This window comes from Podarcis pityusensis (assembly GCF_964106645.2).
Source record: "Podarcis pityusensis genome assembly, chromosome: Z".
NCBI lineage: Eukaryota > Metazoa > Chordata > Lepidosauria > Squamata > Lacertidae > Podarcis > Podarcis pityusensis.
The window spans coordinates 28,626,297-28,643,597 of NC_138044.1; the positions used below are offsets into that span (position 1 = coordinate 28,626,297).

At 42.9% G+C, this 17,301-nt stretch overlaps 1 protein-coding gene across 1 annotated transcript; it reads right to left on the minus strand.

The window, feature by feature from the left end:
• Positions 1 to 5,651: 5,651 nt before the first annotated feature.
• CHMP1B (charged multivesicular body protein 1B) lies at positions 5,652 to 16,965 on the minus strand. The gene is made up of 8 exons (XM_080991345.1): positions 16,793 to 16,965; positions 11,261 to 11,358; positions 10,255 to 10,401; positions 9,868 to 9,936; positions 9,659 to 9,766; positions 8,376 to 8,419; positions 7,537 to 7,609; positions 5,652 to 6,426 (listed from the first exon to the last, which is right to left on the minus strand). The coding sequence occupies exons 1-8, from the start codon at positions 16,806 to 16,808 to the stop codon at positions 6,382 to 6,384; spliced, it is 600 nt and encodes a 199-aa protein (XP_080847471.1). The 5' UTR covers positions 16,809 to 16,965; the 3' UTR covers positions 5,652 to 6,381.
• Positions 16,966 to 17,301: the final 336 nt, after the last annotated feature.

The window sequence follows — 17,301 nt, forward strand, 5'->3', positions numbered from 1 at the left end:
GCCATACCCAAGCACTTATTCTCTCTTTTTCCTTTGGCCTGGTGCTTTCCCTGAAAAATACCTGCTCTTTACCACTGAACTGAAGCAGACCTGTGCCTTAGAAAGCATGGGGCCAAAGGTGAGACAATGGCCTATCCAAGTTCACAGGAAAGGCTACTGGGGAGGTACCTGATCTGTAGCTCAGAATGCTTTCAGACACTGGTCAGCATCCAATTAGACATCTGCTAGCTCAAAGATGTCTGCTTGTGGAATGGAGTTTCCTTCCCTCTCCTCTCCTCTCCTCTCCTCTCCCCACCCCCATGCCCTCTCCAAATCTGTACCTCCAAATTTGGGGGTACAACCCAGAATAGATTTAGTGGGACATGTGGAGATGCCAATTGTGCTAGATATATACCATCCTATTTGTTTACTGAGCATCCACCTTGCTTTGTTTGCAGGGAGATCAGATGACATACTTAGCATTCATTCTGATTTGTTAACAGGGAGGATGGATGCTGTTGCACCACACTTCCCGATACATTTTCCCATCACTTTCCTCATCACAAAAAGTCAGATCTTTGGGGAAAGTAGGCTTGCTGGGCAAGACCTTCCAACCAACTATAACTGAGCAACCTGAATTTGCCAATGTGTGATTGAGTTCCACCCGGAAATTGCAATGGCCTGGAAGCACCTTCAGACTATTAAGTCAGCCCATATAAGAACTTCTTGCAATGCTTTTGGCTACCATGCACATGCAGAATTTTACGGTCCCCTGGAGGAAACTGAGGGTCAGCCTCAGTTGCGGATCTGGAAGGCATCTGATAGAAATCTGTTTTGTGATGTATTTGCAATGTAGCTAAAATTGCTTCTAAAATGTGGTGTTTCCAATATTTCAATTGGAGCCCGCAGAAAGTGCTGCCTGATGTCTTCATGGCGGCCAAGTACTTGTGTGTTTGGTAAAAAAAATTTTTTTTAAATGACAAGGGAGGTCAGTGGTTTTCCATGTATCGGAAGCAAGTCTCTTTTCAAAGCATGCTATCCTGTCATTACCATTCAAATAAAGGAAAAGGCCTATTGGGACAATCTGTAACCAATTTCAAGCGTCAGCTGAGCCCTTTTAACTCCCTGGAGGGTATGTTAGCGGCCCAACAGGCTCCAGCGTGACCTTCTGCTCCTCTTTATTAGAAGAGTGATACTAAATCAGCATAGATGGGCAGGTATAGAGGAGTTCCCCAAAGACACGCAACATGCCGTTCACAACTCTGAAAATGCATCACTGCTAGTTCTTATTGTAGTCTTCGTGAAAGCCAAATAGAAGTTACCGAGAAATTTACAAATCAAGGAGGCGATGAGGAGAGCTGGGCTTCATAGGGTGAAAACCCAACTGCTCCAGAGGAACACAGAGTGCTGCCTTACCCCAAGTCAGACCATTGGTTCATAGTTAGCTCAGTATTGCATACACTGACTAGCAGCAGCTCTCCAAGGTTTGGTATAGTGGATTCCCCCACTATACCCTCTCATCAGATGAGAAAGAGAGAAGCAATTATGCATCTTTCTGTAGACATCTGAAGGCAGCCCTGTATTTGGAAGCTTTAATGTTTGATGTTTCATTGTTTATATATATATATATATATATATATATATATATATATATATTCTGTTGGAAGCTGCCCAGAGTACAGGATGGCAAAGTACAAGTAATAAATTATTACCATTAAAAAAAATATTGATTTCACATATCTGGTTAAGGGTTTGAACTATCCGTGAGTGACCAGGAACAAGACCTTGGAGTTGGAGTGGATAGCTGAATGAATAGCGTGCAATGGCTCTGAAGAAGGCAAATTCCATGCTAGGGATTATTAGGAAAGGAATGGAAGATAAACCTGCCAATATAACACTGCCATTATACAAAACTATTATGTGGTCACACTTGGAATACCATGCAGAGCTTTGCTTCCCTCACCCCCAAAAAGACATTGCAGAGCAAGAAAAGGGCAACCAAGGGCGTGGAGAAACTTAGCTAAGAAGGAAAAGTTACAACATTTTGGAGCTTCTAAAGTTTAGAAAAAAGGCACGTAAGAGTAGGCATAATAAGTTGCCCAAAATATGCATGGAGAAAATGGGTAGAGACAAGCTTTTCTCCCTCTGCTACTTGAACTCGGGTCCATTTAATGAAGCTGAATGTTGGAAGATTCAGAACTGACTAAAAGTAGACCTTCTTAAACTATGGAGTTTCCCCTGAGCAGTTGTGTTGGCCAACAACTTGGATGGCTTTAAAAGACGGTTAGACAAATTCATGGGATTTCCATGGCTACTAACCCTGATGGCTATGTTGCACCCCCATGTTGGAGGCATTATGTTTCTGCACACCACCTGCTGGGAATCACAGCTGGGGGAGTGGCATTGCACTCAAGTCTTGCTTGTGGACTTCACAGGCAGCTGGTTGGGCACTGTGAGAACAGGAGGCTTCACTAGATGGGCCAGTGGACTGATCCAGCATGGTTGTTCTTGGGTTATTTCCCCCCGCCTGCAAAATAATCAACATGCAAACATTCTTTAGGACTGTGATATCGTTGCATGTGGGCTTGTGTTGTCTGTTTGTTGTATTTTTTTGTGGGGGGGGGAGTAACAAACTGAGAATTTGATTGGTAAGAATTTGATTTTTTTAAAGGACTAGGCAAATTAAGAAATGGCTACTAGCCATGGTAACCAAATGCAACCTCCATTCACTTTTTAAAGGCAGCCACTCTTTAAATATCTGATGATTTGGGTGGTTAAACAAGACAATCACTCTTTTGCCTTTGTAAACCTTCTTGAAGGCACTGCCCTGATCTTTCTAGGATTCACGAATGGCAAGTCTAGATTTAGGAGGGGAATCCACGGCCCTCCAGATGCTGAACAACCATGCCTACTACCCCTCATTAGTGGCTGTACTGGCTGGGGCTGATGGAAGTTGGAGTCCAACAATTTCTGAGGGGTCACAGGTCCCCCAACTCTGCAATAGATGGAAATTGAACTGAGCAAGCAAGACATTTCTAAGGCTTGCTTGGAGAAGGAGAGAACTGCAGAGTGAAGAAAGAACTGTGAGTGAAGGGGGGCCCTTTTCCCCTCCTTTGGACCCCCTGGAAAACTCATCAAATCTGCAGTACCTGGAGCTGGGTATGCACAGTGCAGCTGAGTAGAACACAGCCGTGGGCAGCCTAAGGAAGTACCATGCACCTTGGGCCTGCTCATAAAAAGCAAGTCTAAAGTGGCAAACTAGGGTGATGTCCGCTGTTTCCAGGAATTCTCGTTGTGAGACTTTTTTGGGTGAGCTGAGAGTTTTTTGAACCCTGGGTGAGAACCCAGAGGCTGAGAGAGAGGATGTGTCAGAAGGAAAATGAATTGATATAGATTTTTATAAGACTCCCTGGAAAAGACCCTGATGTTGGGAAAGATTGAGGGCACAAGGAGAAGGGGACGACAGAGGACAAGATGGTTGGACAGTGTTCTTGAAGCTACAAACATGAGTTTGACCAAACTGCGGGAGGCAGTGGAAGACAGAAGTGCCTGGTATGCTCTGGTCCATGGGGTCACAAAGAGTCGGACACAACTAAACAACAACAACAAACTTTGAATTAATGTAACATTTTTATATGTAACCGTGTATTTTTGTAATATTTTAAGTTGTCTGTTGTTGCTTCAGTTTTTTCTATACAGCTTGAGAGATTTAAAAAAGCTTATTAAGTGACATAGAGATATTTTTAATATATTAAGTGATATAGAAATTAACCAATCAATCATCAATATACATTATCTTATTTTCATGAATTATCAAAATCTTGGTTTTTAAAAAATGACCAAAGGAGTGATGGCATCTAACCTAAAATTTAGAACAAGCAAGTAGCTCCGGTTTCTTAAACAGACCCTCTAAGCCAGACAGAAGGGGAAATATATATTTGCAGTACCCAACCTTTGCTGTTTAAGCAAACCTTTCCCATCAAAAGATAGGTCTTCTACTTCCCTCTGCTGGTTCCATTGAAAAAAGGCAGGCAGGAAAAAGGAGCATTTTAAAAATACACCGGCTGCTTGTTCTCATGATTACACAGAAATCCAAAAGCAAGCTACTACAGAAAATATTAAGCAGTGAGCAATACCAAGACAAAGAGGCACTGTGGTCCAGTTTCTAGTGTGTCAGACTAGGATCAGGCAGACCAGGTTTAAATCCTCACTCAACCACAAAGCAGCTCTCTGGCTGAATCTAGGTCAGTCACCATCTGTCTATTCCACCTTAGAGGATTAGTGTGAGAATAAAGGAAGAAGACAGAGAACAATGTATACCACTCTGAGCAACCCAGGAGGAGAAAAATGTAGTATAATACAGTGGTACCTCTGGTTAAGAACTTAATTCGTTCAGGAGGTCCATTCTTAACCTGAAACCATTCTTAACCTGAGGCGCGCTTTCGCTAATGGGGCCTCCCGCTGCAGCCACGCAATTTTCATTCTCATCCTGGGGCAAAGTTCTTAACCCGAGGTACTACTTCCAGGTTAGCGGAGCCTATAACTCGAGGTGTTTGTAACCCAAGGTACCACTGTAATATATCTTCCAGTGAGGTGTCCTGTTGGAAAAAAGTAACACAATTTTTTAAGGGAGGGGTCGGAGGGAATAAATCTGCTGGATTTGTACCTAATCTCACTGCAATGTCTCAACAAAAGCAACAGAACGTTGCTTTTAAAAATAGGCCTGAGTTTAAGGGATATAAACTATATTTTTAATTCCATCCTGAAACACACAAAGTGCAATCAATAAATGTCACTGTAAAGGTTGTCTGTACAGGAGGAACTTCTAGTCTTCTCAACCCTTTCACACATCCTGGCCCTTGTATAGAAGGGCAGCAGCAGCAGCTGCTGCCGTGTAGCAGCAGAAAGTTGATCTCTCCAGTTATACCCCAGCCCCATAGCCGACAAGGCTTCATAGGGGGAAAGAAAACAATGGGAAAGGATGCCAATGAACAGAATTAAAGATGGGAGGTTTTCCTTCAGATGCATGTTACCTTTGTTTCACCAGGAAGACAGCTTTATAATTTTTGGTTTTGCACACTGTTTGGACTTTCACATTTCTGGCTGTATACAAAGAAAATGCCTACAAGTCAGAAATCAAGGGTAGGAATTTTTAACATGCCCAAATAGCATTCTTTCTCCTTGTCCTCTTTTGTACCACGTCACACTGTCCTCCGTCCTATCTGATGGCCTCATTAAACACTGCACTCCCAAGTTGCACAAAGACTGTCTTGAGATTTGCACCAATAGGCACGTGCAAGTTATTATACCAGCCCAATTTTTAGTAGTTGTTTTCAGCCAACCCAGGAACATTTTAGTTAATTATGATAGAAGGAAGATACATCAAAATGGTGGGCACTGTGGACATCTATGATTTGAACAGAAGATGACACCCAAGGTTTGTAAATCCTAGCAAAACTGAAGCATCCAGGATATTTGCATTTTAAATGCAGGCTTTTTAACTGCCTTTTTAAGAAGCTGCCATTAGTTTTAAGCTCAGCTGTGAAACAAGATTGAGCAAGAACTTTGAGTATGTACTTTTATCTATGCAAGTTCATTTTCACTTTTGAGACATCCGCTGTCCCGCCCCACCAACAGAAGAATATAAAATACAATTTTGCCACAATGTAAGATGACATTTCAAAGCTAGCATTTTAATTAGTTATTTAAGAAGCATTCCTGAAATTTCTGGGAGAGTGTAATATATACAGTATATAATCTAGGCAGGAGTGTTTAAAAATATAGTTTATTCCTTCGGTTCTCAAGTGATGATGCTAATGATTCCAGCTACAAGGACAGCATAACAACTATCATTTTGTTGTGTTACTACAGCTAAGCTTGTTCCACAAGTAAGCTTGTTCTGCAACACCATGGAAAGATTATCCAGGGATGTTTAAACAGTACACAAACACACAAACAAATATACCATTCTGTCAAACTGGTCTTTCCCCGCAGATATTGAGGGACTCCCCACTTTTGCGGGGGGGGGGGGGGGAGAGACATTATTTATAATTTAAAACCCTGCTACATAACTTAAAATCATATATGTTAAAAGGTGCTACTCTATTTCCGGATTGATAATCCGATGTGACACTTGGCAAAATTCAATCTGTGTCTTGGAAAAAGTATCTGCAAAAATATAACCCTTGACTTAAAAAATGCTTAAAACTAGAAAATACACTGAAGTTCATATCACCATTGGGTTAACACGTTTTTAAAAGCACAGTAGGACAAAAAGAGAAGCGCCCATTAAGTATATCTAACTGGAAATATTAGAGATGGAGACCTTATGTCAGGCTGTGATTTATGCACACAGAATGCTTTGGAAGCAAATGCAGAAGATAGCAGATCCAACTCTTCCCGTTACACTTGATCACGAAGGCGCGCCAGTCTCTGTGAGAGCTCATCCTGCAGAATTCAGACCAACCAACAAAAGGCATTCATTAATGCACTACTTAAGGGACAAAGACTTAACTTTCTAGAAGAACAGCAGCCAGACCAGAGAGAGACTGAGCTCTGCTAGGCTTGAAGATCTACATCTAAATTATAAGACTACGGGTGACTACCCGCTTATGCCCTATCGACTCAAGGGAAGCGCTGGGAAATAATTACATAATTCAATTCAAACCTGGAAATGGCAAGAGAGAGCTGGAGAGTCCTCATGGCTCGCGAGACCTTCCCTGGAGCCCAAAAAGGGCATCAGTGAGGGTGGAGGAAGCCCTGAAGACACTGGAGGTGCAGTGGGGCTTTGTTTATGCTGCTCAGCTTCCCTGCCTAACAGCTGATGTGCATGGTAGTGCAGCAACAGCTTCTCCACTTCTCCTCCAGCCTCCTGCCAACCCCAGAGCGTCCATTCTAATTGTGGATTATTTTTGGATGCAATATTTTTTGTGTGGGCTGAAGCGAGAGTGGCAGAGAGGGTGCTCACCATTTTATGCAATTTCACTTATGCACATGGGGCCCCAGAACGTAACCCCTGCGTAAGTGGGGGAATTGCCTGTACTAACTCCTTCTAAGCTCTGTATAGGCTTATAAACACAGTGCAAGAGGAATGGGAAGGAACAGGAAAACAAGCAAACTCTGAAACTGAGAGGGCATGAAAATCAGTAAGGCTGCTTCTTCTTAGCTCGTTTGTCCTGGTATGAGATCTAGCCAAACTATGAGCTTGCAATAGTTAGTTCATGTACATCTAAAATAGCTTTCTCCAACCTCCACATGTTTTGGGATTACACCTGGACTAACATATGCTGATGGGAGTTTAGAGTCCAAAACATTAGGAGGGCACCAGTTTATGGAAGGTTGGTCTAAATGCTCCAACTGAAGAGACAATCTTACTGGCTATCAAGCACACATTCCAGCCAAGCCAATGCACCTAAGGAGGGAGTGGAGGAGGACTGATAATAGGTGTCCTGAGGACCAGGTGGAGAAGCCCTAAAAGGCTGCGCTTGGTCCCTGGGCCTTAGGTTCCCCACTCCTGTGATAGGGAAGAAATAGCATGCAAGCAAAAAGAGGGTTTACCTGTTCCGCTGAAGCAACACTTGTGCCAACAGAGCCTGTCTGTCCCTGAGGTAGTTCCATATTCAGGTCAAGGCTAGAGTTCAGAAGAAGAGAAACCAATATACAAGAAGTTATTCTGATAGTAGCCCCCACACCTCAGGTGCACTTATTGCCACAAGCTGAAAACTTCCCAGTTGTGCTCACTTCTATCTCCATGTAATATGCCAGTTAATAACAGAGTAGAAGATATAAGAGATCAGCTTTATGAAATATCTGCACCACTGAAGGGGTGCATTAATCCTCTGCCGTCCTCACATTTGTTACTCTTCTGCCCCTTCACATTTGCCCTCTTCTATCTTTGTAGGGTTTGAGATGGAGACTATGCCACTTCTGTGTAATTTTGTATGTGGTATACCACTTTGCTGTTTTTTTAATTAAAAGTGCAGCCTATAAATAATTAAACGAATAAATTAATAAATTAATAAATAAATAGTGCTTAGCACTGTTGCTACTAAATAGCATTATTAGAGAGTTCCAAGTTTTTTCTTACTCATGTTATTTCAGAGAAGTCCAACATGTAGTTTTCTGTCATTCTGGTCTCATAGTGATCTCTCAGTCAAAGTAAGGATACTGTACTTGACATTATATATGTATCTATCTCCCTCCAGGTAAAGGGGGAAATAGCCATGTTTTTTCCTGAGAGAACAGCACTATACTATCATTGCAACGTATTCAGTTAACATTATGCTTCCTGGATCAGAGGAAAGGCAGCATTTATTGCTATCTCAAGTGCATTAAAACCTTATTAAGCACTGCCATTAGAATACTCGGTGTTTCAGTCTTCAAATGTTTACACTCACCCAGCTTCATCTGCCATTTCCTGCAGAAGCAGGTCCACTTGGTTCTAAAAAAATGAGGACCAAATCAGTTTTACCATTGTAACAGACATGGAATCCAGCTTAATAGAAAAGATTATGTGCGGTTTTTTGAACCTGTGAATACCACTAGAGGGAGCTAACACATTCACAAAGCAAATCTGGCCTCTCAAAATGCAGCTTCTTAAAAAGCAATTAAAACTAGTGTTATCTGCACAAGCCTATGCCTATTTATTGGTGGGGTAAGCCCTACTGAACTCAGCAAATCTTACTTCCAAATAACCATTCATAGGATTGTGCTGCATTACACTCAAGCCTATTTTTGATTTGTTTTTATTCATCATTTAGTGATGCTATCACTACATTTGCATGTATACTTTGAAGCTTAAAGGTGCTGCTGCTGAGACTACTACCACTACTACTACTACTACTATTAATTTTATTATTTATACCATGCCCATCTGGCTGGGTTTCCCCAGTCACTCTGGGTGGCTTACAGTGCGTATAAAACTTAGTAAAATATCAAACATTAAAAACTTCCTGATACTGGGGCTGCCTTCAAATGTCTTCTAAAAGTTATGTAGCTCTTTATCTCATTGACATCTGAAGGGAGGGCATTCCACAGGGAAGGTGCCACTACCTCGAAGGCCTTCAGCATTCTACTAAAATAGTTACTAATTTTTCCTACTTTAAAACAAAACAAAACACACACCCGATAATTAATACTGACAAAGTTCCTAGTGTAGATACACTAATGGTTTTCTAACTTTCTGTCTTCAAGGAGAACCTTCCATACTGACTCATCTGCAGAGGAACCCTAATTATTGTAGAGGAATCAGAGAAATATTCTAGGCTGCACATCTTCCGGGTCTTGCCATCATCCAAAACATATTGGCAGCAGGCCACTGCAAAAAATCAGAGGAGGTGGACAAGCTGCTGCTCAGGAGAGTTTTCAAGCTCTTCCTGGTTTCCTCATTAAATAATCGTTGAGGAGCACTTGAGGAAGCCCAGTGAAAAACCACTGTATTATTATTATTATTATTATTATTATTATTATTATTATTATTATTTTGTCAGCAGAATAAATGGAGTAAACTTGACTCCATTCTCTAGCTGAGTCAGAGAAGGTCCAGCTCTAAGGGCAGAGTCTATTTAGCCCAGCCATATTTTTCTCTGAAAGTCTCTCTCTCATACTGGTCAAGAAAGCACCCAGGGGCAGCTGGATAGGACTGCTAATGGCAAGTTATACCTGCTTCAATATTACTTACTTGTGGTGTTGTTAGTGTAGTGGTATTACTCATTGTGTCTTCCATCTGTGCCGTCTGAACATCTAAGGTTTCAAACTGCTGCTCAAATTTGTCCATCAAGGCAGATATCTGCACATAAGCAAATGATGTCAAGCCAGGAGCACAAATGATGTCAAGCCAGGAACAAAAGGAAATATCTTAAAACTCAACTTCTGAATTTATTTGTTTACCTTTTCCAAGTTCATACTTTTCAACGTAGCATCCATCGATTTAACTACTCCAGCCATTGACTTTGTTACCTAGGAGAACAACATATATAGTAACCACATTTTTTACATTTCTTATTTGAAACTTTGGGCAACTATAGCCCAAAATAAACTAATATCACATGAAACTGCACAACACTAGCCATTGTTACAATAGTTAGCTGCTTCTTCAGGAGATTCAAATAGACAACATTTCTATTTAACACAGCATTTGAAATTCTACAGGGTTTTACCTACTTAGCAGCAAAAGGTCTGTGGACCTGCCTTGTACAAACCATCTTACGAAAATGTACATAGTGCAAGTTTTTTGGAAACTTGTGTTTCTTGCTAAAACATGACAATGATGATTACCTTGCCCATTGTTACTGCTGTTTGAACTCTTGCCGCTACAGCATCAACCCGAGCACTCATCCGCAAGAAGTTGATGGCTTGATTCTTCTGCCGGATTGCATTTTCTGCATGTATTCTTGCCACTTCAGTATTGCCTTTCTGAATTGCCTTTTATTTAAACAAAGAGAAGCAGAACACAGCTTTTCAACTAATGAAGAAATATACCCTAATAAATCTTAGCTTTCAGACCTAGACTGTCACCATCAGATTCCGGTACACACAAGGCAATAAGAAGGATGATGGCATATGATTACTATTACACTTATTTCCTTGGGTATCAGTGCTCTCATTGTCTAAAAAGATACAGGAAGAAGACCAGCACTCTACATTAACAACACCAAACTGGCAGGTCCCTCAGGAGAGCTTATCGAAGCTTTGCAAATGCTGGCAAACACATACCAATAGTCCAACTAAAGATCATGTCAAATGATCTGCTACAGATGGGGGTAACATCACTACCCAAGTTTATAGAAATCCACTCTCCTGGACACACACACTGGATTCTGAATGAGCAGGAGCTGGTACTGTATGGATGGGTATGAAAACTGACACTGGAGATTTAAAGGCTTTGTCGGCCAGTAAATTTACTGCTGGTAAGGTTCATTAATTCTCCCACTTGAAAAAGGAAAAAGGGGGATGGGGGATGGGGAAAGGGAAAAAAGAAAAGAGAAGAAAATCCACTTTGAAAATGGCTGCTTTAGAGTCCAAGGATTCATGTTCAACCATTATCTACATGTTTTGGGGGATGGAGGGGAGATATTCTGTTAATTAGTTTGCAATAAATTAATATTTTATTTTTTAGTTTCTAATGCAGACATATTGCAGTCAGCAACTGTGCCATCACCAATGATGTGTATAAACAGTGCAAACTTTTATTTATAACTTCCTAACGTCATAGCGAAAGATCCTGCTCACACACTATCAAACAGTATATATGGGGAACATCCAATGTAATTTCATGTCTCACCTTCTTAATTTTGGCTTTTTCAACCTTTTCTTCTTTATCACACTTTTTGGCATTTCTGTTAAGTTCTTTGGCAGCGAACTTCAAGTTAAAAAGATGCTCTTAAATTTAAGTTAAGGATGATGTTCTCAGTTAACAAGTAATATAAATGCTGACAGTGTGAAGGTGGTCTCGTTGAAGTTTTAACACTATATCCATGGATCCTTGCATTGTACACAAAATTCTCTAAATTCAGTACTGGATTTGATAGTTCACTGCAGACAAGGCCATTATTAAAAAGATGGGCTCCAACACCCCGATCCCACGTAACGGGATGTACTGACAACCTTGATCAATAAATTCCCAATAAATTCATATGCCCTTTACCAGTCAGCTATAGAGTACACATAGTGCCCTCCAAAAATCCATGCACCTTGTCTACTTTCTTCAGGGGTGGGCAAGCTGAAGCAATTAAGCAACTGAGATAAGCAACTGCTTGTGACACCTCTAACCCAGGCTCTGCTGTAGCAGCATTAGATTCAAACCACATCCCAGTGATTGTAATCAGCAATGATTTAAAAATCTACATTTGACAGACAGATTCTTCTGCACAAAAAATGTCTCCTCACAACTATGAGTATCTCGGTTGATGCAATGGCATCAGAGAAGATCTGTTCAGCTCTGCCACTGCCATTTCATTGGTCCTGCAACTGGGTACCATGATACAGACAAAGCCAACCCAAGTATCTTGTGATTTAAATTCCAGCCATTTCCCAGCTGTTTGGACAGTCTAAAACTCCTTATTATATAAAGTTCCTGGATCTCTCCAAGAGGGAGGGGGGACCTGTCCTTTAGTACATCCCGACTATTAGCCTTCTGATAGTCTTGGGGACACAGTAGAAATATCAGCTCTTCCAGTAATGAGCCAGGCAACAAAAAATAAGAGCAACAATAACTCTCTAAAATCTCCGTAGTGTCCACCTACAGGTACCCAACAACAGGATGGGCAGGGGTCAATAAAAGAAAAAGTTGGTTGCATCGTTGCAAGAATCCTGCCTGTATCAACTGGCCACATAAACTGTGATTGATCCCACTGAGAAGGCATTGTACTGGACACTTCAGCTGGAGTTGCAACAACAGTGGTATCTATGGCGCTATGGAGCCAAGCAACTTTATCCTCAATGTGCCATGCAAAGTGCTCACAACTTTCTGCCAAGTGTTCCAGAAGTCCAGCCATCATCCCTGGTACAACTAGTCTCCAGACCACCCAAAATGATTTGGCTGGCTGGCTCTTGGAGAATGCAAAGGAAGCAGCAAAGTAGTTCTCTTTCACTGCCCTCAGTGCTGCTTGGTATGCAGTTGTGTCCAATTTGGAGTGAGTTTTCATCCACCAACACTCCAGTTGTCTCCAAGTCTGTTTCACTAACTACAGATCCTTAGTAAACTCTTCAGTAAACTCTGCAGCTCCTTGGTAAGCAGTGCAGACTCTGCAGGACCAGAGACGAACCTTGGGAGTGTTTGTGTTGATAACCCTCCTCATCTCCCATAATGAAAGCAGGGACTTGCCAGTATCATTAGCTCTGGCTTCTGGAAAATCCTCCAGAGCAGTCAGAAACCTACCAAGTTCATTTATCCTCTGGGTTGGACCATCTGTATCAGTTATCACTCCTGTAGAGTAGGACTGCTGCCAAAAGTCCAAACTTCACTAGGATGCAATCTGACAGTGACTATAGGGTTAAGACAAGCCCTCACTCCATATTCAGATGCCCCCCCCCCTCTCTACAAAGCCCTGTTCTATGGGTTGGGACCAAAGACCATCTGAGGCAGTCCCATGGTTCCCATGAAATCCTGAGCTGGCTCCGAGGCATTATCAAAATGGGTAGTGAAGTCACCCAGGGCTAGAGTCCTGAGTCTAACCCTAACCCACACTAGAGACCACCTCAGCTAGCTCAGTAAGTTGGGCAGCAAAGTGGAAAGTACACCAACAGTATCCCCAATCAGTCTCCATGACCCCATGCCACATGCAGGGCTCTCCAGTCCAGCTCTTAAGCAGAGAGGTTTCCTAGTAAAGGAAAGAGAACTTCTATAAACTATGACATCTCCTCTCAGAGGCTCTGGTCTGAACTAGTGTTCCACAGGGTATCCAGCTGGGCAAAGCTGTGTCAGATCAGGCCGACCTAGCCCTGCAATACAGACTACATCAGCTATTCATTCATGTTAGGATGTTCAACGTGGTCTTTTTATGAATCGGAGTAGCATTGAGAAACCAACACCAGACCATTGGGCACACTGGATGAGCTTCCGAAGATATTCCTGATTACCCCTGCCCAGTCTCTCATCCAGAATTGATCAACATCCAGATCATCTAGAAGATCAACAGGGTCTTATTATGGGACAATAGTGACTTTGAAAAAGAATGGGAACCATTTACAATATATCTGCAGAAACAACAGAAATGGTCTCGTGGCAGGATTTAAATAAACATTTACAATTTTATTTACAGAGAACAAGAAGTACAACAATTTGATAACATAATATTGTATATAAACAGCAGAATGCATCATCTGACGTAATAAACCAGAAATGGTAGTTGAGGGAAGTTAACAGGGAGGGGGGAAATTGGAAAATGTATGTTTAGCAATGATATTGGATACTTGTTTTGAGAAAAGAAAATTAATAAAAAATATTTTTTAAAATAACAAAAAAAACCCAGGGTCTTATTATGAATCAACAGCATTCAGAAACAACAGCAGACTAATAGGCACACTGGACAAGCTTCAAGTGATACTACAGATGGGAAGCAGGCAACATAATGCAAGCATCTGCAAGTGTCTTGCAGACCTACCCCCATACAGCTATGTCTATCTCTCCCTGCACCCACAGGAATACTTGAGATCTGTGTCCCTCCCAGACACACCTGTCAAGCACCCTCCCCTCCAGAAGCGCACACTGCTCCAGCCAACCATAGACTCACAGTACAGGCAGTAACAGGAAGCAAACAGTCTTACCAACAACACTAGTTAAATAATTTGTTCACCCAAATCTCTTTTGGGAAACAAACAAACTCCCCACCTAGTCTCTCACCCAGGGTACCAGCCCAACAGGACTGAATCAGTCTCACAATCTGAACAGTCCTGGGACCACTAACCAACCAACTATGGGCATAAACAGCAGCCACACCTCAAAGAGCCATACTACACATTACCCCAGCATAAAACCAATCAGACTTGTTGGTGCTCTTGCCCTTGCCCCAACTCGAAGTGACTACCCCTTTGGTGTCATTTCCTACAGCTTAAAAGGACTCACAGAAACACATCAATAGTGTGCTTCTTTCCACACATATAGAGTGGAGCCTACTGGTCTGGACTCCTAAGAAACAGTCAAAAAAGGGTAGGACACACCCTATAGTGACAGACATTCCATTATGGGCAACCGGGGGGGGGGGGGGGAGAGAGAATGGGAACTAGAAGGAGGAGGAGGAGGAGGAGGAAAGGAGATGAGGGTGGGGGAAAGAGATAAATTTATGTTCATTTACTTGACTGCACAAGATTTTTAAACACATGGATGAAAACTGTATTTGCTGCTAAAAGATAACAAAGAAAACACTATGGTCTCCCACTTGTTGCCTTACTAGTCCTGGGCTAAGCAGAGCAACAGATCTTAAGATGAGATATTTGAGCCCAACATCTAAGAGTGTGTGGCCTAATTTTGGGGGAGAGGGAGAGGAGAAGAGGGGACCCCTGCAAATGAATGGCATAGACTCACAGATCCCAAGCCCTAATTTGAGAAGGACTACTGTGGTGGGGAAAATCCTAGAAGGAAATTGTATTGCTCCTGTTTATTTTAGCAAGCCCAAGAGGGGTAACCATGCTAATCTATGACAAGAACAGGGAGAGGGAGCACACTGAGAGAAGTCTTTAAGGCACTGCTAGAACCTAATGGCTTGTGGCAGAAACTTCCATGAACTAGACATTGTAAATTAAATGTTATCCACACTTCACAGAGACACATACACATACAGCCACAAAGAAGCACAAAGCACAGAAGCACTATCACCAATTACACTTGTGTATGGACAGTACAGTGGGACCTCGGCTCCCAAACGCCTTGGGAGCCGAACGTTTCAGCTCCTGAATGAACGAAAATCAGAAGTAATTGTTCCAGTTCTTGAACATTCTTTGGAAGCTGAACATGACTGCAGGAAGCTGCTGCAGCCAATCAGAAGCCGCACCTTGGTTCCCAAACTGTTTTGGGAATCGAACAGACTCCAGGAATGGATTAAGTTCGGGAACCAAGGTTCCACTGTACAATTACATTGTATATGCTACAGGGTGTTTTGAAAAAAAGAAAGGCCACCTTTCATGTCTTCTTCACCCACCACTGTATGCAATTATTTTCTCTGTACTCATTCATGTAAGAATACCTTCAGATCTGCTTCTACAGATGCACAAACTGGTGCATCTATGAAAACCAATGTTGCAATAAACCTGCAATCAGCTTTTATGGTACCACCACAGATACTTTCTTTTGCCTTAGGAAGTAGTGCCATTAAACCATAGTGGTGTACAGGCTGAAGCACTGGATCAGAGCTGGGTTCAAAGTACAATTCAGCCGCAAAGCAGGAGCTTAGGGCCAGTTTAGCCCCCACCCCCTCAAAGCATCTTACCACACAGGCAAAGGTGTGTGGGAGGAAGAGCGCTAGTGTGGTGCAGTGATTAATAAAATCATCTAAAGGAAAAGGGGAGAAAATTGTCAGATTAGGACCTGGGAGACCAGGGATCAAATGCCTACTCAGCCATGAACCGCACCAGGTGGTCTTGGGCCAACCTCTGCCTCTCTGATTAACCTACCTCACAGGTTTGTTGTGAGGATTAAAAAAAAATGGGGAGGACAACCAAAAGCTTCTTGGATGAAAAATGACATAATAAATAAATTTCTTTCCACAGGGCCTGTAAGACAGAGTTGTTCCACCTGGCTTTGGCTTAGAATCAGTTTGATTCCCTCCCCCTCTTTCTTTTTTCCTTTCTCCTCCTGTGAAGAGGCTGCATCCTAATGTTTTAATGTTGTGTTTTAATCTTTTTAAATTGTATTTTAATCAACTTGTTTTTATTATTGGTTGTTAGCCACGCTGATCCCGGTCTTGGCTGGGGAGGGCGGGGTATAAATAAATTATTATTATTATTATTATTATTATTATTAAATAAAACAAGTATGCAAAAAGTGCAGTAACACCCACCCCGCCCTCTCTATTATTGTAAACAGAGCAGTACACCTCCTAGGAGGAGTTTTTGGGGAAGGGGTTAGAGCCCTCTCCCCCAGCTGTCGCTCCCGGCGGGAAACACCAAGGTGGGGAAAGGTCTGCTCCGGAGCTCCGCCCACCCATAGAACACCCGAAGCCCACCAATCGAGAGCTCCCTCTGCCGTCCGGGTGGTTCCAATAGCCACGCCCTTCGCCCCTGTCTACCGCAGCGGGGGAGGGGCTCCAGCTGCCCCCTCAGGCTCCGTTCCGGAGGTCCCCCCTCCCCCGCCTCCCCCCTCCGGCGTTACCAAGGATACTCTCCATGTTGGACATGGCGGCGTTTTGGGGCCGGCAAAAGTGGAAGGAAAGTGAGCTCCGGTTCTATGGCGTCTACTGCTTCTTTAAAATCCCGGCTTGTTTGTGTTCCGTGTTGAGTGGTTTTTTTCCCCCCCTCTTCCTCCTTTCGGGAATCCACTTCCTACTTCCGCCTACTCCTCCCCCTCCCCTCAGCATCCTGTCACGTGGTCCGGGTCAGGGCTGCAGAGAAGACGGGGGGAGGGAGGGGACTGAAACTGCGCGTGCGTAGAGAGCCCTGGCCAATGAGAGCGCAGCCTTCACTCTGAGAGGAGTAGAAAGGAGGGCGATGGGAGGAGCTCTTCCTCCAGCCTAAGGGGTGTGCTTGTACTGGGTGGTGACGTCACGGCCCTTGAAGTAAGGCGGGGGCGCCTGTGAGTTCTCGCTTTGGGATTTTGAAGCACTGCCCCCTACAGGGAAGCAGAGGCAACTGACTGGCGCTGATCGCTCGCTCACGTGTCGGTTCCAATTT